The sequence below is a fragment of the Heterobasidion irregulare genome (assembly GCF_000320585.1).
Source record: "Heterobasidion irregulare TC 32-1 unplaced genomic scaffold scaffold_02, whole genome shotgun sequence".
NCBI classification, from domain to species: domain Eukaryota; kingdom Fungi; phylum Basidiomycota; class Agaricomycetes; order Russulales; family Bondarzewiaceae; genus Heterobasidion; species Heterobasidion irregulare.
Genome location: NW_009258198.1, coordinates 2,392,071 through 2,418,819, shown reverse-complemented (window position 1 = coordinate 2,418,819; position 26,749 = coordinate 2,392,071). Strand labels below are relative to the sequence as shown.

General features: G+C 49.9%; 13 protein-coding genes across 13 annotated transcripts; 6 read left to right on the top strand and 7 right to left on the bottom strand.

Annotated features, from left to right (window-relative positions):
* Window positions 1–210: 210 nt before the first annotated feature.
* Window positions 211–3,255, top strand: HETIRDRAFT_443689 (uncharacterized protein). The gene is made up of 10 exons (XM_009544460.1): window positions 211–418; window positions 484–610; window positions 666–1,055; window positions 1,115–1,428; window positions 1,484–1,675; window positions 1,731–1,887; window positions 1,938–2,184; window positions 2,239–2,383; window positions 2,441–2,560; window positions 2,611–3,255. The coding sequence occupies exons 1-10, from the start codon at window positions 260–262 to the stop codon at window positions 3,160–3,162; spliced, it is 2,403 nt and encodes an 800-aa protein (XP_009542755.1). The 5' UTR covers window positions 211–259; the 3' UTR covers window positions 3,163–3,255.
* A 670-nt stretch (window positions 3,256–3,925) lies between these two features.
* On the bottom strand, window positions 3,926–6,270 carry HETIRDRAFT_145807 (Metallo peptidase M24A). Its single transcript, XM_009544459.1, has 13 exons — window positions 6,178–6,270; window positions 6,056–6,116; window positions 5,867–5,939; window positions 5,693–5,812; window positions 5,536–5,624; window positions 5,212–5,363; window positions 5,078–5,151; window positions 5,005–5,025; window positions 4,802–4,949; window positions 4,612–4,750; window positions 4,541–4,558; window positions 4,382–4,485; window positions 3,926–4,320 (listed from the first exon to the last, which is right to left on the bottom strand). The coding sequence occupies exons 1-13, from the start codon at window positions 6,261–6,263 to the stop codon at window positions 4,266–4,268; spliced, it is 1,140 nt and encodes a 379-aa protein (XP_009542754.1). The 5' UTR covers window positions 6,264–6,270; the 3' UTR covers window positions 3,926–4,265.
* A 610-nt stretch (window positions 6,271–6,880) lies between these two features.
* On the bottom strand, window positions 6,881–7,501 carry HETIRDRAFT_309437 (uncharacterized protein; the record flags this gene model as incomplete). Its single annotated transcript, XM_009544458.1, has 1 exon — window positions 6,881–7,501. One exon carries the CDS (start codon window positions 7,499–7,501, stop codon window positions 6,881–6,883), a length of 621 nt encoding a protein of 206 aa, XP_009542753.1.
* A 333-nt stretch (window positions 7,502–7,834) lies between these two features.
* Window positions 7,835–8,057, top strand: HETIRDRAFT_448898 (uncharacterized protein; the record flags this gene model as incomplete). Its single annotated transcript, XM_009544457.1, has 2 exons — window positions 7,835–7,865; window positions 7,906–8,057. The coding sequence occupies 2 exons, from the start codon at window positions 7,835–7,837 to the stop codon at window positions 8,055–8,057; spliced, it is 183 nt and encodes a 60-aa protein (XP_009542752.1).
* A 1,019-nt stretch (window positions 8,058–9,076) lies between these two features.
* On the top strand, window positions 9,077–10,541 carry HETIRDRAFT_42707 (uncharacterized protein; the record flags this gene model as incomplete). The annotated part of the gene is made up of 9 exons (XM_009543459.1): window positions 9,077–9,166; window positions 9,222–9,279; window positions 9,346–9,485; window positions 9,541–9,657; window positions 9,714–9,820; window positions 9,879–10,091; window positions 10,144–10,265; window positions 10,338–10,395; window positions 10,451–10,541. The coding sequence occupies 9 exons, from the start codon at window positions 9,077–9,079 to the stop codon at window positions 10,539–10,541; spliced, it is 996 nt and encodes a 331-aa protein (XP_009541754.1).
* A 2,722-nt stretch (window positions 10,542–13,263) lies between these two features.
* HETIRDRAFT_309656 (uncharacterized protein) lies at window positions 13,264–14,429 on the top strand (the record flags this gene model as incomplete). Its single annotated transcript, XM_009544456.1, has 6 exons — window positions 13,264–13,427; window positions 13,481–13,562; window positions 13,611–13,742; window positions 13,794–13,963; window positions 14,016–14,254; window positions 14,308–14,429. The coding sequence occupies 6 exons, from the start codon at window positions 13,264–13,266 to the stop codon at window positions 14,427–14,429; spliced, it is 909 nt and encodes a 302-aa protein (XP_009542751.1).
* An 825-nt stretch (window positions 14,430–15,254) lies between these two features.
* HETIRDRAFT_311013 (uncharacterized protein) lies at window positions 15,255–16,575 on the bottom strand (the record flags this gene model as incomplete). Its single annotated transcript, XM_009544455.1, has 6 exons — window positions 15,255–15,484; window positions 15,537–15,621; window positions 15,674–15,736; window positions 15,792–16,053; window positions 16,110–16,281; window positions 16,308–16,575. The coding sequence occupies 6 exons, from the start codon at window positions 16,573–16,575 to the stop codon at window positions 15,255–15,257; spliced, it is 1,080 nt and encodes a 359-aa protein (XP_009542750.1).
* A 485-nt stretch (window positions 16,576–17,060) lies between these two features.
* Window positions 17,061–17,350, bottom strand: HETIRDRAFT_309285 (uncharacterized protein; the record flags this gene model as incomplete). The annotated part of the gene is made up of 2 exons (XM_009544454.1): window positions 17,061–17,185; window positions 17,242–17,350. Coding segments are annotated over 2 exons (234 nt in total), but the record flags the coding sequence as incomplete, so codon positions are not given.
* A 645-nt stretch (window positions 17,351–17,995) lies between these two features.
* HETIRDRAFT_167838 (uncharacterized protein) lies at window positions 17,996–18,209 on the bottom strand (the record flags this gene model as incomplete). The annotated part of the gene is made up of 2 exons (XM_009544453.1): window positions 17,996–18,152; window positions 18,205–18,209. 2 exons carry the CDS (start codon window positions 18,207–18,209, stop codon window positions 17,996–17,998), a joined length of 162 nt encoding a protein of 53 aa, XP_009542748.1.
* Window positions 18,210–18,638: 429 nt separating this feature from the next.
* On the bottom strand, window positions 18,639–18,975 carry HETIRDRAFT_311623 (uncharacterized protein; the record flags this gene model as incomplete). Its single annotated transcript, XM_009544452.1, has 2 exons — window positions 18,639–18,689; window positions 18,742–18,975. The coding sequence occupies 2 exons, from the start codon at window positions 18,973–18,975 to the stop codon at window positions 18,639–18,641; spliced, it is 285 nt and encodes a 94-aa protein (XP_009542747.1).
* Window positions 18,976–19,451: 476 nt separating this feature from the next.
* On the top strand, window positions 19,452–20,517 carry HETIRDRAFT_448895 (uncharacterized protein; the record flags this gene model as incomplete). Its single annotated transcript, XM_009544451.1, has 7 exons — window positions 19,452–19,484; window positions 19,537–19,570; window positions 19,624–19,686; window positions 19,741–19,871; window positions 19,930–20,064; window positions 20,123–20,297; window positions 20,354–20,517. 7 exons carry the CDS (start codon window positions 19,452–19,454, stop codon window positions 20,515–20,517), a joined length of 735 nt encoding a protein of 244 aa, XP_009542746.1.
* A 182-nt stretch (window positions 20,518–20,699) lies between these two features.
* On the bottom strand, window positions 20,700–22,639 carry HETIRDRAFT_32170 (Alpha/beta hydrolase). Its single transcript, XM_009543442.1, has 8 exons — window positions 22,335–22,639; window positions 22,214–22,282; window positions 22,133–22,165; window positions 21,994–22,079; window positions 21,839–21,940; window positions 21,572–21,777; window positions 21,488–21,516; window positions 20,700–21,432 (listed from the first exon to the last, which is right to left on the bottom strand). Exons 1-8 carry the CDS (start codon window positions 22,526–22,528, stop codon window positions 20,793–20,795), a joined length of 1,359 nt encoding a protein of 452 aa, XP_009541737.1. The 5' UTR covers window positions 22,529–22,639; the 3' UTR covers window positions 20,700–20,792.
* A 1,032-nt stretch (window positions 22,640–23,671) lies between these two features.
* Window positions 23,672–25,204, top strand: HETIRDRAFT_100492 (uncharacterized protein; the record flags this gene model as incomplete). Its single annotated transcript, XM_009544450.1, has 5 exons — window positions 23,672–23,749; window positions 23,809–23,991; window positions 24,049–24,320; window positions 24,391–25,027; window positions 25,094–25,204. 5 exons carry the CDS (start codon window positions 23,672–23,674, stop codon window positions 25,202–25,204), a joined length of 1,281 nt encoding a protein of 426 aa, XP_009542745.1.
* Between the last annotated feature and the right edge of the window lie 1,545 nt (window positions 25,205–26,749).

Below are 26,749 nucleotides of genomic sequence, written 5' to 3'. Positions count from 1 at the left end.
GACAACAGTGGCCTACAGAGAGTCGCGAACGGTCTGAGGACGAGCCCTGGATGGATTCGATGGTGTTGCCGTCGTCGCCGCCGCCGCCGTCGAAGTTCTGGCTCAAGGCTGGAGCATGGCAGACGGGCTGAGTTTACTGGGGTTAGGCTCTCCCGGAGACTCCCTCGGCCGAGTCGTGTCCATTCTGAATCTCTCCACTCTTTCTCTCATGCCCCTCTAATCCGCTCACGACCTGCTTCACGTCTTTTCTTTCGCCGTCATGCCCAGCAACGACTCATCCGACTTGACTTACGACGCCGCTCTCCTGTTGTGGAGAACAGTCATCAACATATTCTTCAGGGAGATTCGGCCCAGAGGCGCGTTTAACATCCCTCGCGATGGTCCCGTCATATTCGTCGCCGCCCCCCATCACAATCAAGTATGTGCTCGTCCTACCATGCCTGTATGGCATGAACTCAACTGACCTCTGCCTCTGGTACGCAGTTCCTCGACCCTTTACTCCTCATGCTCGAAGTGCACCGCGAAACACGACGCAGAGTGCAGTTCTTGATTGCGGCAAAGAGTATGAAGCGGAGGGCAGTCGGTTTCTTTGCGGGTTTGATGTCGAGCAGTAAGCTAGTCCCCCTTGGTCCCCGTTTCTCTTCACTCACCGCACGCGACGTCAGTTCCTGTATCCCGCGCTGCTGATGACGCAAGACCCGGGACAGGAAAAGTGTATCTCTCTCCAGATGATCCATGTCTTATAATTGGGGAGGGCACGCGGTTCCTGTCTGAATTCTCACCGAAAATGCAGATCTTGCTCTCCAAATCTGTGAACTCTGCTGTGGCCGAAGTGACCGAGATAGTTTCGGATACGCAGCTTCGGATCAAAAAGGAGTTTGGAGGTGATAGTGGTAAAGGTTCAGCGCGAATTCGAGAGAAGACCGAAGAGATGAAGGCACAAGGCATAGTTGGTCTGGATTTCAAACGCTTGCCATTCGTCAACCAACAGGAAATGTATCGCCATGTGTACCAGCGGCTCACCGAAGGGAGCTGCATCGGTATATTTCCTGAAGGTGCGTTGAATCGTGCTTGTGCTCCTCAAGTGATTCACTCTTATTTGAAACAACCGTAGGTGGAAGCCACGACCGCACAGACCTCCTTCCGCTCAAAGCTGGCGTATCCATGATGGCCCTTGGTGCTATGGCCAATGACCCTAATGTCAAGGTCAAGATCGTCCCCGTCGGTCTTTCATACTTCCATGCGCACCGGTTCCGGTCTCGCGCTGTGGTCGAGTTTGGCGCCGCTATGGATGTTCCCGCCGAATTCGTGGAGATGTTCAAGCAAGGAGGTCCTCAGAAAAGGGAGGCCGTTGGTCAGCTTTTAAACTTGATTTACGATGGTCTCAAGACGGTCACAGTTCGTGCTCCGGATTTCGACACACTCATGGTAATTTCACCATGTATCATCATTGTATCAAGCTCATCGACACATTAATTCATAGCTCATTCAAGCCGGACGAAGGTTATATAAGACTCCTGGGCAACATCTAACGCTTGGTCAAGTTGTTGAACTGAACAAGCGATTTTTGAAGGGCTATGTGCATTTCCAAAACGAACCACGTATACAGAATCTACGAAGTAAGGTTCTGAAGTACAATCGTCTCGTTCGTGATCTGGGCCTGCGAGATCATCAGGTCAGTATCGCATCTTCTGAATATCAATTACAAGTCCCTTTATAAGTCTGCGCAGGTTCCTCGCGCCCAAAAGGCTGGCTGGAAGACCTTCGGCCTTCTCCTATATCGACTCGGTCTTCTGACTGTATGGACGGTACTGGCACTTCCGGGTGTCATTCTCAACGGACCGATTTTTTTGATTGCGTCTATAGTGTCACGAATGAAAGCCAAAGGTGCACCCCTAACACCTCTCTATGTTCTTGGATATTCATCTTTCTCTCAGAGGCACTCGCTGCGTCTGTCGTCAAAGTTGCAGGTCGAGATGTTCTTGCTACATGGAAGGTTTTGATCTCCCTGGGCGTGACACCCGTGTTGTATGGATTTTACGCATTTCTTGCTACTATCGTGGCCGTAAAGGCGAATGCTCCTATGAAATGGAGAATATGGACCCCTTTCCTGGTCATCATGGCACTGCCCTTCATCGGTTATGCTGCATTGAAATTTGGAGAAGCAGGCATGGATGTGCTCAAGTAAGTGTTCATTTGATCCGGCCTCAAACTTCAATGTCAACTGCTCTCTCCTAGATCATTACGGCCATTGGTTGTCGCGCTTGTACCTGGGCAACAGCAGTATTTGACTAAGCTGAAACAAATGCGACAGGAGTTATCCAATGAACTCGTAGAAGTCATCAATGAATTTGGACCGCAGTTATACGATGACTTTGATAAGGTGCTTCCGCTTTTTTACAGTACAAATTTCGCCCATCTAACGCGTGTCTCATGGCAGTGGAGAATTCTCGTCCCTTCTGCGAGCGTCCCGCCCTCTAGCGGCACTCCAGGACTCTGGCGCAGAAAGAGTGGCACGGGTGCAGTCGATGCGCAAGGCAACCTGCTGGTACATCCCATGGTGAGTGCGGAAATTGGATCTCCTTGTGTCCCGGCCTCATACCTTTCAAGACATGGCTGGATGAACGTCTGTTCGGGTGGAGCCGTAGTGCGAAGCGTGGGACCAGTGCATGGGCTGGTGCCACGCGTAGCCAGGACATCAGCCGCGCACCCTCCCCCGACGCCTCCGATGACGAAGATTCGGGTGACTACGATAACGTTCTCGGCATTCTTCCAGGAGAGGGGTATCTCACACCCAACCGCCATCGATCACGAAGCCACCATAGCTCTTACGCGGACCTTCAAAAGCTCCGCATGACTGCAACACCGCTGCCTGTGCAAGGCAGGGCGACATTATCACCTCATCTAGCGCTCCAGTCTCTCCATCCCGCAGAAGACCACACAGACGTAGCTGGTGCAACATCTGAGGAGGCAGAGTCACTGGTCAATGGCAACAGTTTACATCATCGACAGACACATCGAGATAGGAAGGCAAGTTTGTCTGATGGCGTCGCTGTAGAGCGTATCGCAGCATTGAATCCCGAGGAAAGATTCCAGGATTGTACTAGGGATATCAACGAAGAAATTCGGGAAAACAAAGAGGGGCATGCCCACGGGGACTAATCAATAATACATCTTTCGTACTGCCACTTGTATTTGCTTCGACGGACAATTTGTGTCGAAGTACGGTACATTCTGTTTGGGAACGTGTCATACAATGATGGCACCGGGTGATATACAAGTGAGGTGAAGGCGAAGATGATACGCTAAGCAGGAAGGCCGCGAACTTCAATGAACAAGTTCTGTCTGAGATAAAACTTGGAAAAATCCATCCCACACGCTGTGCACCTGCAGACGCGGATCGGGAGCGGATGTAAATCATGTCAGACATTCCGGATAAGTCGCATGTCGGAGATGGAGAGATATGTGGCACCCACCGTAGATCGCTGGGCTCGTTGAAAAACTGGGCATCCTTTCAAATCAATATCTGCTCGATGGTCCACGGGCGATTGAGAACGCACCTGTATCTGCGTACATCCACCTTGTTGAGCTTTGTAGTTGCCGAGCGCCTCGCCACCCAAATCCATGCACCGGATTTCACGCTGCGTGCCAGTCGTCGAGGCCAAGATCAACAACCCGACACGATCCGCAATAAACACTGACACTCACAGTGGTCGCGGAGTAGCCCCCCGATGCACTGAGTTCGATTTAGTGAGGAAACGATCGCAGAAACGCATGAATCACGGACGGAATGTATTTTGTGATCACGTATATGGGTGTGCCTCTCATGGAGCCGCACGTTTCGACGAGCAGATAAGGCTCATTCGAGTTCGAGGTATTGGAAGACATTGTCAAAAGGGAGGAGAAGATCTTTAGTGTGCGTAAAGGGCTTTCGAAAACGGATCAACCCCCGGAGCTCTTCGTTCATAAGCGCTCGCAGTATAGAAACATTGATAAGACACCACAACCCAACCCGTGCGCCTACATACACCAGCTGGGTTCCTTGGGTTCCAGTGACACCTAGGTCCGCAATACAGATAAGAGATCCAAATCAACCACATGATCGAGCGAATGGTCGTGCCTCCGAAGCCAGCTGATCTTCCGCAACCACATCGGTATACAAATACGCACAGCCAGACTACTGTCCGATAATCGCGCGAAGCGGGAAATCCACGCAAACAATATGAGAGAAGGTTCTGCAAATGGTAAACAATAAGTCCAAAGTGCTACAAAACTCTGGGTTTCCCAGCGGTCAAGATCTCTACCCCTGTCTCAGTGATTCTAGCAGCCCAAGTCAGCTCGTTAAGCCTTCGATTGAAGGCACGAGGATCGCTCGACTCACAGTAGTGTTTCCTCAAACTGTGCGCTTTTCTTCCCATCTGACGTTGTAGCTGTCCAATTATCCGGCCAATGAATTTCGTCCCAGCTGCTTCCGAGATTGATCATCTGGTATGATGAAGTTTAGATAAATCATGAATCCAAGAAGGCAACGTAAACGAACAGGCTCAATTGTAAACGTCTGTCAAAAACAGTGTCAGCTCTGGTCATTTCGTCAAACCCAGAGTCGCGCACCATGCCTGGCTTCATGGTACCAATAGCCTTGTTTTTTGAATAGTGAGGAACGTTGGGTGAAGAGTGGAAGAGATCGTTGATCCCGTGTCCAGTGTATGTTCGTACGACTGAACACCCATTCGCTCGTGCGATAGGTTCACTGATGAATGTTCTGTGAGCGCTGTAAGTATTCAGAGTAATCCTGACCTACATTGTCTTGCCCAGATCGCGGAAAAGGGCGCCAGGCCTGCATAGCTTTATAGATTCATCTAAGCATTCCCTTGCTACGCGAATCAATTTCCTGGAGTCATCATCTATTCTGCCCACAGGATATGTCTCGTTCAGGTCGCCGTGGAATCCTATTAGTAGAAGCGGTTACATAAATGAACTTATGAATGAAGCCACATATCATACCATCGTAATAGAGAGTGACATCTGGTGACTTGAATGTCAGCAATCTCAACAGACCCACCAGGGCCAAACGTACCAATATTGATAATATCGCCTTCTTGTAATCTACGCTGATCCGGGATCCCGTGACAGATGGCCTCATTCACGGAGCTGAGAAATCGTATAGAAGATGTAGAATCACGATGTGAGGTATGACGAGCTATGACCTACGTGCAGACTGATTTGGGAAAATGTCGGTAGTTCAGCGGGGACGGATATGCGTTCCGTTCGATAGCGGCTTGGTGGACAACGGCATCTATATCGTCTGTAGTGATCCCGGGACGGATGTGCGAAGCAGCGATGTCAAGGACTTCTCTAGCAAGCTGAAGCGTAGGAAATTGAGTGAGCCTAGTAGCTGGGAAGATCGGTACGATGTAGCCAGAAGACTGTCACTATTCGGACACAAGGTTGCGTATTTGACGATGCATGCGCCACGCGGACCGTGGCTCACGTTCTTGATATAGGACCGATGTGCCCTCGGAAAAAGCCACGCACCTTGCAAACCTTTCTCATTTTTTCCTGGTCTTCTGTAGACAATATACGGGGCGGTTGTCCTGCTCGCCTGCTTTCGGAAGTCGGGATGCCTGAGTAGATCATAATGCATCATCGCACCCAGGACTGTCAAGACAGGGCAGAGAAACTCATGACCTACCGTCTTCGGCATAATCAGGCTTAGGGATATGTTCGGGGACAGTTCGAGGAGGCGACAGAGGATATACAGGACGCAAACTTCCGGAGAAGCGATACCCATGAAAGGGATTGAATGTGCCATCTGGACGTTGTAAGTCGCGCTGTCACGAGACCGACATGAACGCATCTGTAATACTTTTGTTGATCGATGGGTCATCAAGCAGCAGCTGACGAGGAGTGGCGAGCTCGTGGACGAGCTTGTGCGTTTTCTAAACACGCCATTTCGAAATGAGCTTCACGACTGACAGCGCAAGCCCCACCCACCCCTAAGGGAAGGCAAAATCTGTCAGGACACAGGCGAGCCTCATTTTGATGTCATATATACAGACTCACAGTCGGCCTTGAAGCAATCCTGTCCGCAGAAAAAGGAGCCCTGGATCCCGAGTCTTGATTTTATGCGATCAGTAAGACACCGATCATGGAGGAGCATAATGGACATGCGCTGACTTATGGCATGTCGGACATTCCAGACGAGAGGGGGGGTTTCCGTGCGGACACTTTGAGCTTTGGCAGATGACTATAGGAGCACTCATGGCAAAGAGGTGAGAGTGAGAGGAAAACTTGTTAGTAATTTCGCGTTGCCGACGACTCATTAACCAGATCTCGATCGCTTGAGGCCCGACCTCACGTGCTCGGGCGCTTACGATGCCGTCTGCCCTGGAAATACGCGCAGCCTCATCAATGCGCAAGCGACCATGAAAAGTTGATTTTACTTATGAGTGAGGCGGTATTAAAAATGGAATAATATGTATGCATAGGGGAGCAGTACTGGAAATACACACTGGTGAAACAGAAGGGAGCTTATGGATGCAGTAATCGACGACAGAGAGGTGCAGGAATATGGATGACAAGCGTGAATGGTGCAAAGCAGATGGATGATGAAAGGTGCGACAGTATCTAGTAATTAGTAGCGTGCGAGTGAGTGGTATGATGCGAAAAATTAAAAGGCGACAGTGGGAAGTGAGTTATAGCAGAGCAGCACAGGAATAATAAAGAAACACAGTCCCATCAACCAGGTACCAGGAAAGAGGGTGCTCTATCGATACGCCTCGTGGAAAAGACGCGCGAGCCCCGTTTTGATGTCATCTTCGCCAACCCGCTTCCGCCTCGCGGAATGGGTTGACAAGGGTTCTGCCTGCAGATACATCTCTCACCGCTCGTGTTCCAGCTTGAATGCGATGCGCTTGTCGCTCGCAGCACGGAACAGCGTGCGGTAATGCGCAGAACCGAAGACCTCCGTGAGCATCTGCTCATGAGAACTGATCCATTCGATGGGCGGGAGTCCTCGTATCGTCCGATACACGCCCTCGTTCGGTACACGTTCTACCTTGACGAGAACGAGGAGACCGGTGAGGAGACATTGAAGGAGGTGGAGGAGGTCAGAGACCGGGGTGACGGTGTGACGCATGGAAGGAAAGACGGCACTGTGGAATACCATCTCCCATTGCACTCGTCGGTCTGGGCTGAAGAATGATGACGCATTGAGTGGGATTTGCAAGCGCATGTTGGGCGAACGTGGAAGTCCGCTAGATGACCGATGGGGAGGACTGCACTCGATGGAAAACAGCATCCGCGAGTCGAGCGGGGACGCCTCTCGCCATCCGTGACGCTGGACGAGCTGTTGCTTCAGCGACAAGAGCCAACGACGAGCCCTGGCGTAATTAGTTCCTAAGGCATCAGCGCTGGTCAAAGGAATGCCAGTGCGCTTGGCCCAATCGTCCATGTTTCGGACGTCATTTGAAAAAACCACTTCCGGCGGGGGACTCGACATAGTGTGAAGAATTAGGACGAGAGGATGTGGTGAGCAAGGACGAGCGCAAAGATTTTACTGGAAAGATTGCGAAGGGTTTTGAGCTAATGAAAGGTTTATATGCAACATGTTGCTTACAAGAAACGCCAAAGCGTGGTCTCCGATACCCCGCGATAGATCAAAATAATTAAACAGAGCACGCGCCGACAAGTGAGACGAGGTAGAAAACGAGGAGGAGGGATAATTTAAAGGGCGCTGAAGGAGGATGAGGGGCGCGACATGATATGGGAGTATTTGAAGAGCGGAGGCGTGCGGATCGGCCGGCGTGATAGCAACCGGTTGTGGCAATCGTGAATGGCAGCATTTGGGGCGGCGGACGTGGAACGTGTTTCGACGACGGCGTTTTTCCTGACAAATTCATCCAGATTTCGCTTATTTGGCCGAATGCTCGCGCGCGGAAGCCGTCCCTCTCCCCTTTGGGAAATCCCCTTCATTCCAGCCCTCCCTCCGCGTGCTCCCCGAGCGCTCTAGCCAGCTCTCCATTCACTCGTCCATCGTCCGTCGACGGCGACCATAGACGGGCGGGCTCGATTTTCTGCTCGCTTCTTCTTTCAACCTGTTCAATGTCCATCTTTGTCACTTTTGCATCATCCGACGTCAAAATAAGTAGCCCATAAAGGTGACAACACAGTCGGGCGTTCCTGATGACCTAGGGCAGAGCGGTTAGGCTTAAATGATCCCAGAGGACACTGGTCATCGTCGTTATATCGTGAGAAATCCGCGCAATCCCTGTTTCAGGTCATTCTATCCTATGTACCCTCGGAGATTCCGTTGCGTGGACCAACAGGCATATATATACTGGAAGACTGTCTCCCTGACAGTTGCCATCGGTATCCATACGCTCTTGAGCTAGCGTTACAGCAACGGGTTCTGGAAGCCGACGGTGCCCTGGCTAGGCTCAAAGCTTTGAAAGCATCTATTATCTCCCGTGGACTCGGTCAGTATCACTGAGGCTCGGAGACGATCGACCTAACCCCACAACTAAGATTGCAAGCCATTGCAAGACAACACAGCCCAGCGTAATGGCATTTAAACACCCGACACTTTGGCTATGAACAGCATTTGAAGCCGAACGCAGGAAGGTGAATGGCCGCGGGATAAGATCGTTGGCCCGTGGATGCTTTTTCCTTTCAGTATTGTTATTGAAGATGGGAGCTCAATTTTTGTTAATATTCACGTTACAACGGTTGCTCTGTAAATGCATAATCTGCAGTTTCGGCTTCCGAGCTTCTTATCTTCCAAGAAAGTCAGTAGTGCGACGTCATAAAACCGAGACGTGTTCTATGGGGCGGCTGTCACGGGGATGAATTTTATAATCACGTGAGGACTTCACTTTCGAGTCAACTGCAGATCGAATGCATCTCACTCTGAAGCTGCGCTTTCCTTGAATTGTTGAGGAGGCACACACTGATTTCACCATTCCTACCCGCTCATACTATCTTCTTACCTCACAGCATTTCCGCTATGGCTGTTCCATCACTGTCTATACCCACCCCTTCTGCGTCCAGGGTACCAAACAGTGGTACAACCGCAAGCATGCCTGTGTTGACACCCCCACCTTCACAAGACACAGCTCTCCACTTTGACATATATGCTGCGTATCGACGCATTCTGATGGATGAAGACGTATGTGCAGGTTGTACTTGATGCTTCGATGCAGATCCCTTCATTTCATCACAAGATATCTGCTCCCTTGGCTGCTATCCTTGCCCTGACCGAGTTGGTCCTGCAATCAGATGGTGAGTGTGATCAAATCTGATTGCTCTATCATTGTTTCAACCGCCTTCAACCGCTCTCCGGATTAGCCGGAACCATGTTTGAGCTTGTCAAGGCCCTCAACGACGGTGCCGAAGCCCTCAAGAAGCGCGTGCCCAACCCGATTGGTCTCAATGCTGGCTGCGAATTATTCACCGCTTTTGTTACATTATTCCCACATGAATCCGCTGTGAGCGCTAGTCCTCATTCCTTCTTTTGTTTTCTCGCTAAGCTTTTCTATGGAGAGCTTTTCTGAGTTGAAGACCGAACTAGTCAGGCAAGGGAGAAATTATGCATCCGAAGCTGTCAACTATCGTGCCAAGATCGCAGAACTTGCCCTTGGCTTCATCAAGGACGACTCAGTGGTCAGCTCAATTCACGTTGTCCATTTTTTTGAATTATCTGATACCTCACTCAGATACTCACACATTCTTATTCTCGAGTAGTCATGCAAACTCTTCTACATGCACATAAACGCAAAAGAATCTCTGTGTATGTGACAGAAGCAAGACCACGTGGTCTCGGGTAGGTTTTTATCTCTGTGCCAAATGTCCGACAGACTCAAAGCCTCGTGTCGAAATAGAATTAAAACTTACGAAGCTCTGACTGCGGCAGGGATCCCATGTACCGTGGTCCTCGATTCAGCCGTAGCATATGTCATGGATAAGGTTGACTTCGTGCTCGTAGGCTCGGAAGCAGTTGTAGAGAGCGGCGGACTGATCAATGCCGTGGGCAGTAATCAGATGGCTATCATCGCAAAAGCAGAAAACAAACCTTTCTACGCTCTGGCTGAAAGGTACGCTCATCGCTTATTACCATGTGCAGTGAACAGACCGTGTGTGTCGCAGTTATAAATTTCATCGGCTATTTCCGCTATCGCAATACGACCTCCCGACGCATAATCCGGGAACGCTGTCATTCCCCCAGCTTCCACAAAAGCAAGACACAGAATCAGTCTCCGTGCCTCTTAGTTCCTCTGCTCCGAAAATTATTGCTGGGGGCCCCCCTTCCACAGCAAACACACTGCTTTCCACACCGTCAGTTCAGCGCACAATGACCGCAGAGCAAATCTCGAAAAATCCAGATGTTGACTACACAAGGTAGGTCACATGTTACCGTCTGCTCGCAGGTCACTCATTGTCTGCACCTTTCTAGACCAGATTTGATATCGCTCGTCTTCTCGGATGTGGGTATCCTGACGCCGGAAGGTGTCAGCCAGTACCTGGTCGGAATGTTTGCCGGCTAGTCGACTGGGACCAGCGTGGGACCTTGAGACCCATTCTGACCTGGTGTATGTTCTCTGTATATGTGATTTTATGTGCCGTAGACGAGAAGTTTTCGAAGAAGTGATAGTGTATTGAAGAAGCGGGATGCCGAACATCTTGGTTCGATGCAAAACATGCTGAGTGGATACAGATTATTCGGTTTCCCTGCGATTTCCCTCGTGAAATTTCAGCCTCGGTGCCTACTCACACCCATGTAAGTTATGGGTTCAATCGGAACGTAGATTAGTTACGAAGTCATGATGCCGGGACATTGGCGCGCACGTATTCAACGATTCGGGATCAAAATCGGCGAGCGAAGAGCACCAAAGGAACGCATATCCTTATCATCTGCAGGTGAAAATCTACAGATGCGAAGCAGCTTATGAAGGCAAGAAAACGTGGCTTGGCAACCCGCTGCAAGCCATCGGCGCTTCAGCTCTCATAACGCCCTAGTAATCTACTAGATGGGCAGCTCTGCTAGACAGCCACAATCTTCTCTTGATCTCTTGTTGCATAAGCGACTCAAGAAACACCGCAGAACCGCAGAAGTATGCATCGGAGGCAACAGAGTAAAAGCTATGCGCGTAATCCTCTAGGTTATCTCAAAATGCAGTCGGACGGTCGTTCCGACCGACCTGATATGTACATCGATACCGCAAGATGATACCACGTGAATGCATGTCCCCAACATTCGGCGACTTCAACTGGAAAGGGGATCGGATAAACGTTGTTTTTGTTTTAGACTTTTGACAATTTACCGTTCGATTGTCCTGGAAATATTTTCTCACTGTGCGGACTTGTTCCGTTCTGTATCAACCGGGCTGGCGATGCTGATTGATTTCATCTACACGAGAAGCCTCGGACGCGATAGTATCAGCAACCTCCGACTCGAAAAGACATCTCCGGGTGCGACTCTTTTCATAGTGGGCATCAAAATGCTTAAAAGGTCCTGGCGTCGGGTCGTTCAACGGCATCCCCAACTTGAATCTCCCTACTTCACAATCTCGCAACCCCGCCTAACTTACAAGATGTGTCACTGGCGAAGGTGGGCTATGCGACCTTTAACCGTTCTCTGCGCGGGAACGCATGCTCACTCTCCTCCCTGTCACCTTCCAGAGTGCGGAATACCTTCTTGCGTTGTGGACACGAATATGAATTGGCGAGTTTTCAAACTAGTTCGTTTACACCGTGCGCTGACAGCTTGAACCAGCCCGACGAGATGGTATTCTTGTTCGCGTTGTGAAAGACTCCGACATTGTACTCACTCACGTTCAGATCCAATGCGACAGTCCTTGGTGCAAGTTTAGCGATAGGCACGACCCGAATTGCCCAAGGTGCACGCAAACATGCTTTCAGTTGTGAGTAGTGTCCAATCGGAGACGATGTGAATCGTTGTTGATCCCAGTTTCTACATAGCCGTCAGTTCCCTAAGACCTACAGTAAGTTTAAAGCTTATCACCGTGTTCATGGCTGACGACATTGGATCAGACCCGCAGATAGATAATTGGTGCCCTATGTGTCTCCAGAATGCAGCCAATCGTCGTTAGACCCGTCACATCTTATCTCTTTTAATGATGCCCATGATCGCTTTCTTGCAGTTTCTTGCTGTGTTGATCGTATCGCTGTATGTCGTAATTTCCAATAGTAGTGGTAGTTAGTGGTAGAGTTTCTTTATTTTGTGTAAAGCCTAACAAGAGTTAGATTGGATCAACGTCTTCCAAGCTGTTGTATAAAAAGGAATACGTGCAATTTTTGGAAGCAGGCACATAAGCATCAAAAGATAGCTCCTATAACAAGGCGATCGAAAGGGCTCCTGTAAATGGCGCGATTTCCTCCGATGTGCAGTTCCGTGATCCGAGAGCGAAGCAGACAAGTAGCAGACACAAGCTAAAGTCAGCCCGAACCCCCTGTAGTGACCGGAGCGGCGATTTCTCCACTGAAAGCCTCGAGGTTACCTGTAGGCGATAAGGCTCGACGAAAAGGGGATGCAAGATTATGGGCGCCATTCAAGAACTATCTGAGCGCAAAACAGTGGTCTCCTATGAAGCCCTCGTGGGTAGCGGAGCTGTGAATGACCCGTGAGTATCCGAACTTGAGCCGATGGTGATTTTATGTTTGTTGGAATTCTCGGAGATTGAACCAAGCAAGTGAGCCATTCTCCGCAGATGAAATATAGGCTCCACTGCCTCTTCGATCGATATGGAGACTGCGCTTTGGATAGCCATGCATGTCATGAGCAAAGTCACCAGTCTGAGCAAAAGACCAGTTAGAACGAAGCCTCACACGTACTTGTGCTATTCTCAGAGTCAGATAAGCAGGAAAGCTCAAAAGATTAAACTCAAGGACTGTGCTGTGGTCAGTTGCCTACCACAGATATAGTCACTAATCCGATAGCAACTGCTGGCTCAGTTAGCCTCTCGCTGTGAAATTCAAGATAAACGTTATCAGGAGCGCATCGATGTACGACCTCGAGGCCTCAAGGCCTCAATCAGGAGATCTTCAGCTGCGTTCACTCACCAGACAGTGCATGCCGACGTAACGCTAGTCTCCGTTGCTGATCAACACAGAAGATCGCAGCCGTTCTGTGTTAAGGACGTAACGCGTAGGTACTAGTAGATGACCGACACAGGGTGTCTGAGGTCCTGAGAAATCATGTGCCTCCAGGTTAACGGGGTCTGCCAAGGTTTACCACAGTCACTGACCATGGCATCGCCGGACTCTGCGAAGATCGCACTCTCTCAATGGCTGTTCCCGATCTCTGCCTTTGAACACACCCCTACTGCCATAGAAAGGTCCGTAGAAGAGGAAATGTATGATAGGGCGAGGGGAATAGAATTTTTATTCAGATTGGGAACATCAATAGGACTGTGAGCTGCCTGTTCACCGTTGTATATAAGTGTGAGGTTCACGACCAAATCAGTCATTCACCAGGAATATTTACCGCGGCGACTTGGTTTCATCGTTTTTTCATGCGCTGCTCTATGGAGGATTACCACCGACAGGTTAATATTTCGCTAACGCTCGAGCACGCAATACTGAAGTTTCTTTAGAATGTTGCTGCGTCGTGTATATTTCTCGCCACAAAAACAGAAGAATGTGGGAGAAAGCTCAGAGATGTGGCCAGAGTTTTCTGCTCAAAAACCCGTGGCGTAGAGATCAAAGATATACCTGACAATGACAAGGTAAGTATGTCATAGGTGTTCCAGGACATACCAGTTGCTGAACTCAAGCAGGAAGTCGAAGAAGCTGCAAATGCCATATTAACAACCGAGGAAGTATTATTAGAGGCCCTATGCTTTGATTTTGTCGTCGACAGCCCTCACGCCGATCTCGTTGATCTTTTCGATGCACAAGAAGAGGAGCCGGTCCTGCAAGATTATGCATGGAGCATAGCTCATGACTCGTTAGTCTCCGTCGCGTAGGTAATTGCAAACTCTGGTCACAGTCTTATTTAGGTTCCGCACGCCACTATGTATCCTCTACCCGCCAAGGATTACCGCAGTCGCTTGCTATATTTTGGCCCAACGAATTGCAGACGGCCCTCGCTCACACTCTCTAGATGCCCGTGTGTCATACTCCGCGCCGTCTGCATCTCTTCCTACACCGCCCTCTCGTAAACCAGCCTCACCAGACGGGACTCGATTTGCGACTGAGTTCTTCGGACTCAACGAATCTGAGTTGTCCTGTGTTGCAGGTTCGATCAATATACCTGATATGACAACGGGTCATTGATCTTTAATCTTATAGACGCACTTACGATCATTATTGAGTTCTATCATTTTCAGAATTCACAAGGTATAGTAGACTACTTGGGCGACCTACTCTTCGTCAGTTCTTCCTTGCACCGTCTTTATGCAAGAAGCTTATAAGACAACAGGTGGATCCGCCCACAACATCGTCACCTAGGCGGTCATTATATCCTAACCTAAACAACCAAACACCTGTGAACCACACAAACGTTCACCAACATCTCGATTCAGATCTTGGTCGAACGCCAGATTCTCTCCAGGGCAATAGCACACCTGCAAAAACACAAGTGAATGGCAATATACCGAGTTCAGCTACGAAGAGACTGGATCTCAGTTGATTGTTTTCTACACTCGTCGATCTGACATGAGATCCATAGTTCGTTGGAGTGTCCCCGACGTGTTTCTGATGCCGCCATTATATTGCAGCCAAACAAATAAACCGACTCCATAATATGTATCTATACGCCACTTGACGACGGCAATACTACTGGCCACAAGTCTAAGACACTAGCCAATCTCCATTTGACAGAGCAGTTGCCTCAGACCCCCGCGCTGTTGACCAGGTGGCAGAAGCCTGACTTGCTACATCTTCTGTAATCGAAGGAAGCTCCTCCATTCTGGACTTCCTCCAGTGGTCGATGGTAATATGACTATCCCTTGTCCGCCTTACGGTGAAAGACGCTGGAAGAGCTGTGAGGCTATCCCGTGATACGGGAAGAGAGATACTGCGGGCACTAAGACCAGCCGACGATGGAGTCTCTAAGTTTATGAGTTAATATAAGGTTTGGGTAGCGGCGTATCAAGGAGGTATAAACGAACTTTCACTTTTGCCATCCCAATGCGATTCCGAAGGATGAATTGATACATAACTACTGGTGTCGTCAGGTTCTGAGCTTGTCAAACACGGCGTCGGAACCTACGTTCGAAGAGCAGTAAGCAGGTTGATCATGTAAGACTGTACAACGCCAACGCCGCATCCGGGATCTTCTTCATAACATCGTAGACAAGGCAAGGGCGCTCTTGAGATGATCCGACGTGTTCATCACCCACCTCTGGTATAACAAAAGAGCCAGGCAGCCCCATCGAGGAAGAGAACCAGTAAAAGAGGTATTCTAGAATACCACTGTCGCTAGAGTTGAAGGCCTGTACTGGTGTAGCAAACCCTCTCGTCCATCCTGCGGATTGGAGAGTGAGATCAGACCACAGAATGCTGTTCTCATAGCTTACCTTTCGAAAAGACTCCAAATACCCAGCCAGAATAATTTGTCAAGACAAACCAAGGACAATCCCTCGCAACACAGACATCGTATACCTTGATGCCATTTAGATCAGGGACGTTGCGGAGGTCCAGATCAAAGACCGACCTTGCCCCAAAGCCGTTCACTACTTTTCATGGGACGAACCCAATCCTCCTTGTAATTAGGAAACTGTGCCGCGGTGTGATATTAGCAAGAGTGATGCATACAAACCAAACAGCGTTACCGATTGACACTTTCCGAAGCTCTTCAAGTCTTGCTCGGCGAGAATCCAAGGCGGTTGAACGACGATGATGGCGGACGTCTGACCAGGATCGCCATCTGTCCCTGTTTTGGGAGGAGGTCGAGTCCAAGTGAAGCATCTCAAGATGCTATCGTCCACGTCGCCACCCTCCGGAGATATGCGCCACGATTTACTGGATGGGTAGACCAGATGCAATACTCGCTGAATGGTCTGTAGTGGCAGATGGTCGCACCACGAAACGAATCTGGACAAAATCGGACAACTTAGGATCGAAAGCACAAGATCAACGTAACCCCTTACCTGTCGAGATTATCGGGAGCGAGAAGAGTAGCACGAGGAATGTCGAAGCCTTGACATGGGACTGAAAGCCTCTCCATAGTGTAAGGGTCTTCGTCCTCCACGGCCAGCGTTTGATCTGGGACCTGAGCATTGGTAACTTTCAAGATGCACGATATTAGGGCCCGGGACAACGCTCAAAGATGAATGCTTGAGACGTACACTTCCGCACAGACGAAGCAAGATCGCCCGCGTCGAAGCTAAACATCGAGGTCAAATGTCTGCCTCTTTCTAGACGCGTGCTCAATAGATTCATGTGAGACTTGTGTCCAGAAGGTGGGATCTGGGGAGCTGTCGGACCAAGAATCATTGTTGGCAAAGCGGCTTCGGATAGATACTGTCGAAGGTTATCAGTCCCGCGTACACCCCACGATCCAGGTGGGAAGGGATAAGCTGGCGGCGTTCGCTCAGGTTGTTGGTATCTTGGCATAATGCAGAGGACGGCGAGTAGTGAACGTTGTCTTTGAAGAGAGAAAGCATTCACCCTTTTAAATTTGGATCTGCCATCACGAAAAAGAGGAACAAGCGAAACAAAACCAGAAATGACTGGAGGTCCATCAGTCAGGAATTGTCTGATCTAGCGAGAACAATAGTCGACCACAACAGCTGCCAGTTTCGGCTACAAGGCTGCGGCCTCATAAGAGTTTTTATTGTTACAGATAGGGAGAAACAAGGCGTCGTTGCCATTGCGCCGATATCAATACATAGAAGGACAAGAGTGAGCGATCATGGGAGGAAGAACAAGGCATAGTTAAGCACATACGACCAAATCGTAAACATGATCATAAAACGTCATCACGTAACACATGGGACTCGCAAGATACGCGGCGAGGTCAAACAGATACAATAACAATTAATAGACGCTTGCGTCCATAGATAACTGAGCCCTGAAGCCGCCCTCGATGCCCCTTCACATCATGGAAGACCAAGGGTACCGTTCCTTTCCCGTGAAATGCACTCTGGACAGACTAAATCGCTGACCCGGATAGGGTTGCGAACTGGTGGTCCCATCATTCTTATGCAAGCTGGCGATTTGCACTCTGATACAACTTACAAGCTTGAGTAGATCTGTCATGTAATACTCGAACAAACTCACGAAATGGATGCCGCCGGCTGAAGATACAGTTTGCTCGTAGGCAGTCTTGATGCCGCGTTGCAATTGAAACGAAATGACGACATGGTGTGTGGTATCGTCCGTCGATGATCTACATACAAAAGTCAGAGAGCGTCACCCGTCCATAGTCGAGTTGGGCTAACATTGTGACACATTGTTATTTCTCTTGCTGTTGCTGAGCCCGAGATCAGACTGCTTCTGTACGAGCGGGTGACGCAAACTGGACACTCACCCGCACATTGTTATAGGGCCATACCCGAGCGTCTCGAGATCTGAAAATGCAGCTGGTGACAACAGACCGCCCGCCCGCTTCTCGATTGCCCCTTACACGCCTTGCATGCCCGGTGTGCACCAAGCCAATGGCCAGGCAGCCACTTGCGGGCAGACCGAAATGAACAGGAAAGCGCAGTTGAAATACCTTCTGAAAAGGAAGTTTCGTGACAAAATTTCACCGCCTCAATGCCTACAGCCGGACTGCCTGTCACCAGTTCTGTCGAGAGCACTTTCAGGATAAACATCGATGGGAACACATGCCCACGATCGAATTCCAGCTTTGTAATCGAACCCTTAGTTCCGAGCACACCCACCAGTATCAGCTATCCAACCTATGCATGACTGAGAGACATGAAGAGCGATCAGCTCAATGAAGGTATAGGAGACGAGGTGAGGGGCTTCCCATCTGAGATGTGCACACCTGAATGTCCAACATCCTCAGTCCTTGGATGTCAGATACAAACTACAAGGCCTTTACCGATATTGGCCAGGCATGGTTGACACGAGGCAAGGGAGCAGGACACATGCATATAGATGGCATCCTGATATATGAACTAATCAAGATGGCGAAGTCTGGGGAAAAGATCAAGGCGCTAAGCTTGCCGCACAAGCTCTGTTCTCTGTGATCGGTTGAGTTAAGCGCAAGATGGTAGTATGGACAGTTGTACTTACTGCATGCTCTGATGATAAGAGTCTCCTCGCTCAGATGAAGTTCGAAATGAACGTGATTGTATCATGGTGTCAGACGCAGCTCCTGAGGGCCTGTCTTCTTTTCTATATCCCTATCGACACTCCACCAGACTTGGGGTCATGCGCCAGAAGCACGCATCACAAGTGAAAGCTATTGCAACAAGAGCGCCACAAAGCTTTCGAATATTGGAGACAAATTGACTCACCCGTCTGATAACAGATCTTGCCATGATACAACGGAGCCAAGCCCAACAAGCACACCACAAAACATACCGACGTGGGGTCTAGATAAACATGGAACAAATTGATTTGTGCATATATCTATCACTCGCAAGGGTGCTGAGGGCCTTGGTGACCTAGTCGCGGAAAAGAATAACGATATAATACAAGGCGAGCAATAGGGTCGCACGGTGCTATCATGCCCCACGGGCACGAATCTCATTCACCAATTGCACCTTCTTCCGCACCTGCATGGGCTCCTTTAGTGGCGCTACGACGAGACACTAAAATCGATCCTACCTCATGGGCAAAACGCCTCCTCCAACGTTGACTTCGCAACCGCCTCCGTTTTTCACCCTTCTTCTCGTGACGAGATGTCGCCCGTATTTCAGCCTGCACCCTATTGCGTTGAAGGATAGTTTGTAACTGAGCTAAGGCCTCTCCAACATTGCCGTTTCGGACCTCGACGCTCCGGCCTAAGTGAGCTGATGTGAGAACAACGAGTATAGAAAGAGTAATCGAACGTACCCGCATATGCATCTTGAGGCAATGATAGCTTAGCCAAGTCGGTCTCGCTGTTCTGCTGCCAACGTACTTCGGGCGCCTGTGACTTGGTGGGTGCTGATGGCGCGTTTTGTCCTCTAAGTTTGACCTCAGAGAGAGCGCGCCATTGGCTATCAAGTTCTGGTCCCGGTGCATCGATGAAGGAACGCCTGATGGTATGCGCAGTCCAGCGAGAGCAGGCCGTTGGACGAGAGGCATTCAATGAGGAATTTTGCGAGCCCAAGGCGCCCTGGCGAAGTAATCGTGGGGTAACGCGCCTGGTAAATGAAGCCAGCATGATCGAGCTGGTATCGAAACGAGATGGAGGGGTGAGGCAGCCTGCCGCGACGTGGTCCAGCAAGTGAAAGGATGCAGTGGGAAGCTGCTCGACGCGACCTGTTCAGACTTCATTGGGCGCGCTTGCTCTCTAAGACCCCTTGTACTGGCTATTACATTGTTCACTGGCCATGTCTTCCGACGTCCTACTAGAAGAATTCGAGGTATTCTTTTCGCTGGATACGCGCGCACACTATTCACTCTACATTGACGCAGGTTCTTGAATCGATCTACCCCGACGAGTTCACGAGTCCGTGCTATCGCTCTGCTCTGCCCTTTCTCAAGACTGAGATTCATGCTAAGGGTTATCCGAAAGAGTAATCAAGGTCGATGTAGAACCAGAAGACATCGATGACAACGACTCATGTGCGCCGTTCGCCTTGTTTTTTCTCAGATCGAAATAGACTCGTCTTTCATCAGTGAAGCTGTCGTTGACGGTCGAATACACCGATGGCTACCCAGATATGCTGCCTCTTCTCTCATTGGAGCCTCTCGATGGCGAACTCGATGAGGCTGAAACTGCCGCTTTGATAGAGAGTATGCGGGCGGTGGTACGTCCTGCTCATCTGTTTGCTTGTCGTTCTAGCGAGATGTGTATCCTTGCTGCAGGGAGAAGAAAACGCGGGGATGGCCATGACATTCACCATCGTCTCACATTTGCGAGAGCAATTATCCAATCTCATCCGTGAGAGGCATGAACGCCGCAGAAAAGAAGACATGGAAAAGGAGCGAAAAGTCCTAGAAGTAAGCTAGGCCTTTTCCCGTTCCCGCCACTGCGAATGCAGATTGATATCCCTTACAGGAGGAAGAAGCTCGCACGAGAGGGACACCTATCACTGTCTCATCATTCTCAGCGTGGAAGTTCAAGTTCGACCAAGAGCTGGCATTGAAGAAAGCTCGCGAGGACGATGAAAAGATGAAGGGTCTATCCCTTAAGGAAAGAGAAGAGTATAAAAAGCTTGCCACCCGACTGTCAGGTCAGTCGGATTTGTGTACACCACTGTTTTTATGAAATTGAATGGGCGCTCTTCAGGTCGTCAATTGTTCGAGCGTGATAAGGATCTGGCCATATCTGATAGCACACTGGAGGAAGAAGGCCTGGTATCTGTCGATATCAGCCAGTACGAGAGGACAAGAGAGCTCGAGGACGAGGACGAGGACGAGGACGATCGTGTACACTTTAGCGACAGTGACTGAACTCATAGTTTGTACAGCCTATTAATTTGCCACACTCAAACCAATATTGATAAAGCCATCCGCAGGTGAGGAAGCACAAGACAGCGACCGGGCACGATCAATTTTTCCCCGGGGACTCAATTAATGTGCAGTTAAATCTGAGCATTGTATTATGTATGCTTGACCTTGTATCAGCCGTCTCTCGATATCTACCCTGAATGGCATTGTCCAGGAGATGCTTACTTACAGATGCGCTGCAACTTTATGTATACTACCCCATACCACCTACGTCTATATCAAAGCCCTTGAATGAGGCCTCCTTGCCCCTCCGCTCCTTCCACTTTCCCGCCACCCTCGATCAGTCGACAACCAAGATGCTCTCGTCCCTCTTCAACCAACCAACCATCTATCTCTTTCAATGTACGCCCCTTCCCACGGTCCACAATGAGATCCTCAGCACATGCCCTAAGCCACTCCAAAACCGGTTTTCTGATCCACCTTTTGACCTCCATCGATGCATATCCGACTGATTCAAACCAACCAAGATGCCCACCACCCGGTGTGACCACCATCGCAATCCAGCCGTTATCGCCGGCATCAAGAGGTAAAGCCTGGACAATCGGATCGTCGCCTGAGTTGACGGCTAGGAAAGGAACCCGGAGTCCTTTCAAGGCCTTGTGACATGAACCCCATCTGTAGTATGCGTAGGCGTCTGGGAATGGGAAAGGCCCATACGCCCCTCCTGCGACACAGGTGACGAGCGAATCGAACTCCAGGAGCGTCACAGACTTCCTAGACATCAAATCAGGAATGGCTCGCGCGAGTGGCGAATCTGGGAACTTGGATATCGTGTGAAGGTGCTTTCCGACCAGCTGCCGAAGGTTGTGACCCATGCCTTTCGAATAGACGTGCTTTTGTACCAGACCGCCCTCGAGACTGGGACGCAGTGAGGCTCGTGGACTATGATGCAATGTTATTTGTATTGACTTACATGTCGGCGTTCGCGGATAAATCCCATGGCTTATTTGTGAGGTCAGCCAATGTATGGGTCAGTATATTGTCTCAGGCAACTCACACAACCCAAAGCACAACCAGATATCAGTCGACTATGATCGCCTTCTTGAGCGAGGAATTTCGTCAGGACACTTGCGCCCAGTGAGAACCCAAGACCGAGCAAGGGGGCGTTCGGATAGATGTGTGAAAGGTATATCAAAGCCTGGCGAAGGTCATCCGTGTGGCCAGCAGAATACAGATAGGGGGTCGTCAATGGTACTCCGGCACCTAAGCATTGAGAAGTCAGGCCGTCAATCAGAAATCAACTAGAAGATACAGAGCTGCATACATCCCCGGAAGTTAACCACTACACCACGATAGCCCAATCCACCCTCTGATTTAGGAGAAATAGCAGGATTCAAGACAGCACGGACATATGATTCGTAGGAACCTGAAAGTTCACTACGTCAATAGGTTTGGAGTGAAAAAGTTTCCCTGTCGTACCTCCGCTTAGCCCGTGCAAAACAACCACAACCGGTGTATCGGCATCTAATATGCGTTCGCTAGCAGGGGGAGTGAAGTCCAAACCTCTTCAAAGATATCAGCCGTGGTAAGTATGGACCGCCGTAATACTTAGACATACATCGTTCCACCATCTTTCAGTCGCAACAGCTTCCTGCGAGCACGTGAATGATATGAAGGCTTAAAAGGCACACACACGCACCTATCATATACAACCTTATCGACCTGTGAGAAATCGCCTACAGCAGCATATCCTGTTTGTAGATGACCACTTCACAAGATTCGGTACCCAGGAGTGAATTTCAAAGTGGAGTTACACTCACTTGAATAACCACCACGCAGGATGATATTCTGCTAATAGACTCGGGCACCGCGACTCTACAAAGGACCGCAGAGACGTCGTCTCGACTTCATCAGTGTCCCCGGACTTCTTGGCCTTAAAATACTCAGGGCTGTGGGCCCAGTATTCCTTGGGGGTATATGAACCAAAAGGTTGAAAGCTCAGAGTAGAGCCCATACTAGAGACAAGAAGGAGAACACAGAAGTTGGAAAGGAGAAGGCAGAATGCAAGCTAGCGTGCGGGGTATATAACGATGCGGACCTCCTCAAGATCGAGACCGTCAGTACGTTGAGGGTCTAGCACCTAAGAGACAAACACATTGGACGAAGCCGAGCATCGTTTTAGAGGGGGTCAAGTCCGATACGTTTGGGTGCTTACACCGGGCCTGCTGATAGCGACGGATAGCCGGTGTCTAGCGCTCGGTCATGATGCAGTCACGACGATGACGTTGTTCAACTCTCAATAAATCACCCCCTCGTCCTTGTTTTTCTATATCAACAGCAGCAGCGCGGTAGAGGTGTGCCGTGTGCCCTCCTCTTCAAGGTGACATATTACATGTTCGTCTCCTCACATATCGCGCTAAGAGTCACCAGTGGGCTATACAGAGCACACTGCACAGCATTTCCTGTCTTCGATAATGTGCGGTGGACATCATACATCAAACTTCAAGCCCCACTTCAACCGCGTCAAACTGAACGGATCAGCTGCCATGCCTTCCATCGACTTCTCAGCATGATACCACCATTCGGAGCTGTCGGTGGATCCTACCATCTGAGTAAAGCCGGCATAGCTATTGCGACAGTGGCATTTGAGAATCATTATCATTCTTAATCTTCCTCGCTACCATTCACACCAAACAGCTTCGAGCGAGAAGGCACGAACAGTTCCAGCGGCGACACCTATGCTTCAGGCAATGAAGACAAATGCGGTAACTCGCTTTCCTCATGCGGCTTTACAAGTCTGCTCCTCTTTGAAGCTTGGAAATCTAAACCTGTATTGGGGGATACTTAAGGACCTGATCTCGTTTGTATGGCTCTTACCTCAGGCCCCCACTACCTATCGACCAGAGGGAGAGATTTACGTCAAGATTCCTTTCGTTCATGTCTCCATTTAAGGTTGTTCGTTGCCGTGTAAGTCCATCTCTTTCGAGATTTCGGCAAATAAAGGCGAGAGCGACGCTGACCTGTATATATGCAGTACTTCGACGACCGAGGGAGGCCTGTCAAGCCTTATTGTAGTCAGGGCGATCGCTGCAGGCTTGTTTTCGCATCATTCCACCACATCACCTTCTAATCAGCCGTTACAGCTTCATACATCCTAATGACTCTACTTGGGATACCGCTCCTCCGAGCAGAAAGCCCGCAAGCTCTGCTGATTCCTATCGCCAACGACCAAGCGGTGCCCAGGCCACCCCACAGCCCAGCAATCGACGTCGACAATCACCACTCGCGCCCCAGTCAGACTTGTTCAAGAAGAATACTGGCGATGTAGATGTACGACGTTCAAGGGACGACCGTGAACACCATGGTAGGGAATGGGATGCCAAGACTCCTCGCTCTGGGTTGTCCAACCACGACTATATGAAATCAGACGACCGATCAGGATCTCTCTGGTCTGAAGAAAGGAAGAAATCATCGTGCGTACGTAGAGCACCGTTTTTTCACTTCGCCTGATTACGCCTGATTATGAGTCAACAGATGGCACCCGCAAGAGACAACGGCTCTATTCCATACTTCAGGTCAGACGGTCGTGGTCACAATTACAACCAAAAAGGTTTTAACTTAACATATCCATCGGAACGCCCAATAACTGATCGTGAAGATACTTTCGAAGATCCACCTCCAAGTGGATTGCCGTCTGATGTGCCCACAGAGCAAGGTCGCTTAGCTCCCAGAAATGATACGCAGCACGTATTAGGTGGTAGAACATTTGCTGATAAAATCATTGAATCATTCCGGGAAGTCGCCAAGTATGCACAGCTCGGCATGCCCATTGTGCGGGTGACTGATCAACCTCTTTCTCTGCAGAATAACTAATAGGGCTGTGCAAGATAGCGCCGCATGTGCTAGAGAGGAGGAGAAACTACGAACATACTCGGACCTTTCTTCGGCGCTGGCGAAAGTTTCTCCCCTTGCTACTGGTTCCATCGCTCCGACATTGGCAGCTGTAACTATCAATCACGCGAAGTATAGGGAGAGGGCTCAGTCCGAATTCAAGAGGCTGGGTCATGTTTGGGAGGACATCTTGGAACTTTTGGTCAAAGGAGTCTTTCATGTTGTGGACTCAGAGCTGGAGAGTACGATTCTAGCCTTCAAGGTCAAGGCTCAGGCTTCAACTTCTCATACCGATGCATGCACAGATCGTGCTGGAGTCGATACCTCGTCTTACTCGCGACTAGGCCGATCCATCCTGAAGCGAAAGGCCGACGAGTCTCGTCCCTTATCTACAAAGCCTGCATTCGTCCGCTCGGAAAGCCCCGAGTTTAGTCATGCATACAAGCGGCGTCGTCTAAGTGATGTCCAAAGAGGTGAGACCTGCGATGGACTACGTCAACCTGTCTCAGAGTTACCTTTCTCTGTGATGGACCTGGATCTCCTCGGCATGGTGGAAGAAATGAAATCTAGAATTGACAGTCAAGCGGACGCCTTGAAGAGACTTACAGAAGAAAACGCTCGGGTGCGTCGGGCATGAAGTACAAGTGTTTGTTCTGACGTTTACTGACCTCCATGTGGATACTGACAGTTAAGATTGACGTTGGACAATCAGTCAGTCAATTTGTCTTCAGAGGCTGGTAGCTCTTTGGAATCCGGAATTTTGTATCTGTCGTCTCAGGCTTCCGCAGAGATTTACTGAGTCTCGGACTTGCGAAAGGTTGCGACGGCGAGCGCCGGGCTGGTGCTCCGTAATTTGCCTTGTAGTTTTGTTCGGCTCCTTCGCCCTGGATAATGTGGAGCGCTATTGTATTTGTTGAATAATGATCGATTATCATGCAGCTTGCGGAAAAGTGTCCAATTGACGATTTGAGAAGACTTAAGCAAAGGCATAGATAGCGTAGACTCAGTTGAAGATCACGTGGCCAAACGCGTTGAAGTGCCACCGTCGATCTTTGAATTCAAGCCTCGAGGCACCAACGCGCACCCATAACTCGCCCATGAATCTTCACGATGTCGACGATATACCCAGTGATAATGGAACAGCTGACTCTCCGACGTCTTCAGGTAGCAGCTCTGACGACGCCGTGAACAATCCTGCAGCGCGTGTTTATTTTGGGCGCTTACAATCTCCAGAGAAGAAACTTGCAGTCAAAGCGAATCGCCGCCGCAAACTTCGTACATCGTTTGTACAATCTCCGTTACGCCGTTCTTCTAGATTGTCCACCACCTCAGTAGAGAACCGCATTGCGTCGCCTCTGAAAGAGAGCTCGGATGAGGTGGAAGATGATAGCGGGGAAGGATTCAATATCAGGCAGGGGACTCCCGAGCGAGAGATCGATGTACATGAAGGTGATATTCAATCCCGCCCCGCCGACGAGTCTTGTTTCATTTTGGTGATCTTTCTTAGAGCGCGAGCCGCCGTCTGTACTAGTCCAGAAGATTTCGCGTGCACACGACAACCCTTCCCCTCCGCCGCGTATGCCTTTTTTTGACGACGAACAGCCTCGCTCTCCCCCGCCTCGCCTTATTGATATCTCCGGTACGTTCGAAGAGCCCTTGGTCGCGAATCATAATCAATCGATACTTCCTGAGCCACCATTCTCTCCATTTTCTTCTCTGAACCCCACGGCAGGTTCGAAGACCCCGCTCCCTATCCCACAGAATACCACCAACCTATTGGATATATCTATGCCTGATCTCATATCTTTCGAACCTCTGCTTCCCTCTACCCCTCCTCGACCAAGCTCATCCTCGACGAACGATACTGAGGATCGAGACGCACTGCTGGTCGTTGACCTTCTGACTCCGGAGGGACCAACGAGCTCAATTTACGAGCATCCACAGCTCGACCTCTTGGATCCTTCTCCAGCAAGGAGAAGCACTCGCCTTAGTACCCTCAACCGGAATTCTCGCACTCCTTCTCCTGCACTTTCGAACTCGAGTGTGCAGCCAGGAAGTCGACTATCAGAGCCCGAGGAAGGAGGTGACGAGATTGCCATGCTTTCAAACTCGATGCCTTTAGATTATGTAGAACAATTGGGGAGCAAACCCGCAGGAAATAGCCCTGAAGCAACACCGGTCCCACTTGTGACTATCTCGTCGCCCTCCTCTCACCTCTGCTCTTCCATGCCTGCTTCACCCAGTTCTGCTGGGCCTTCTACGCGACCACGGCGGTCTCCAAGATTGTCTTTTGATAGTGCTGCGACCACTACGCCTTTGCCTTCTCCGCCAACAGATCCGAAAC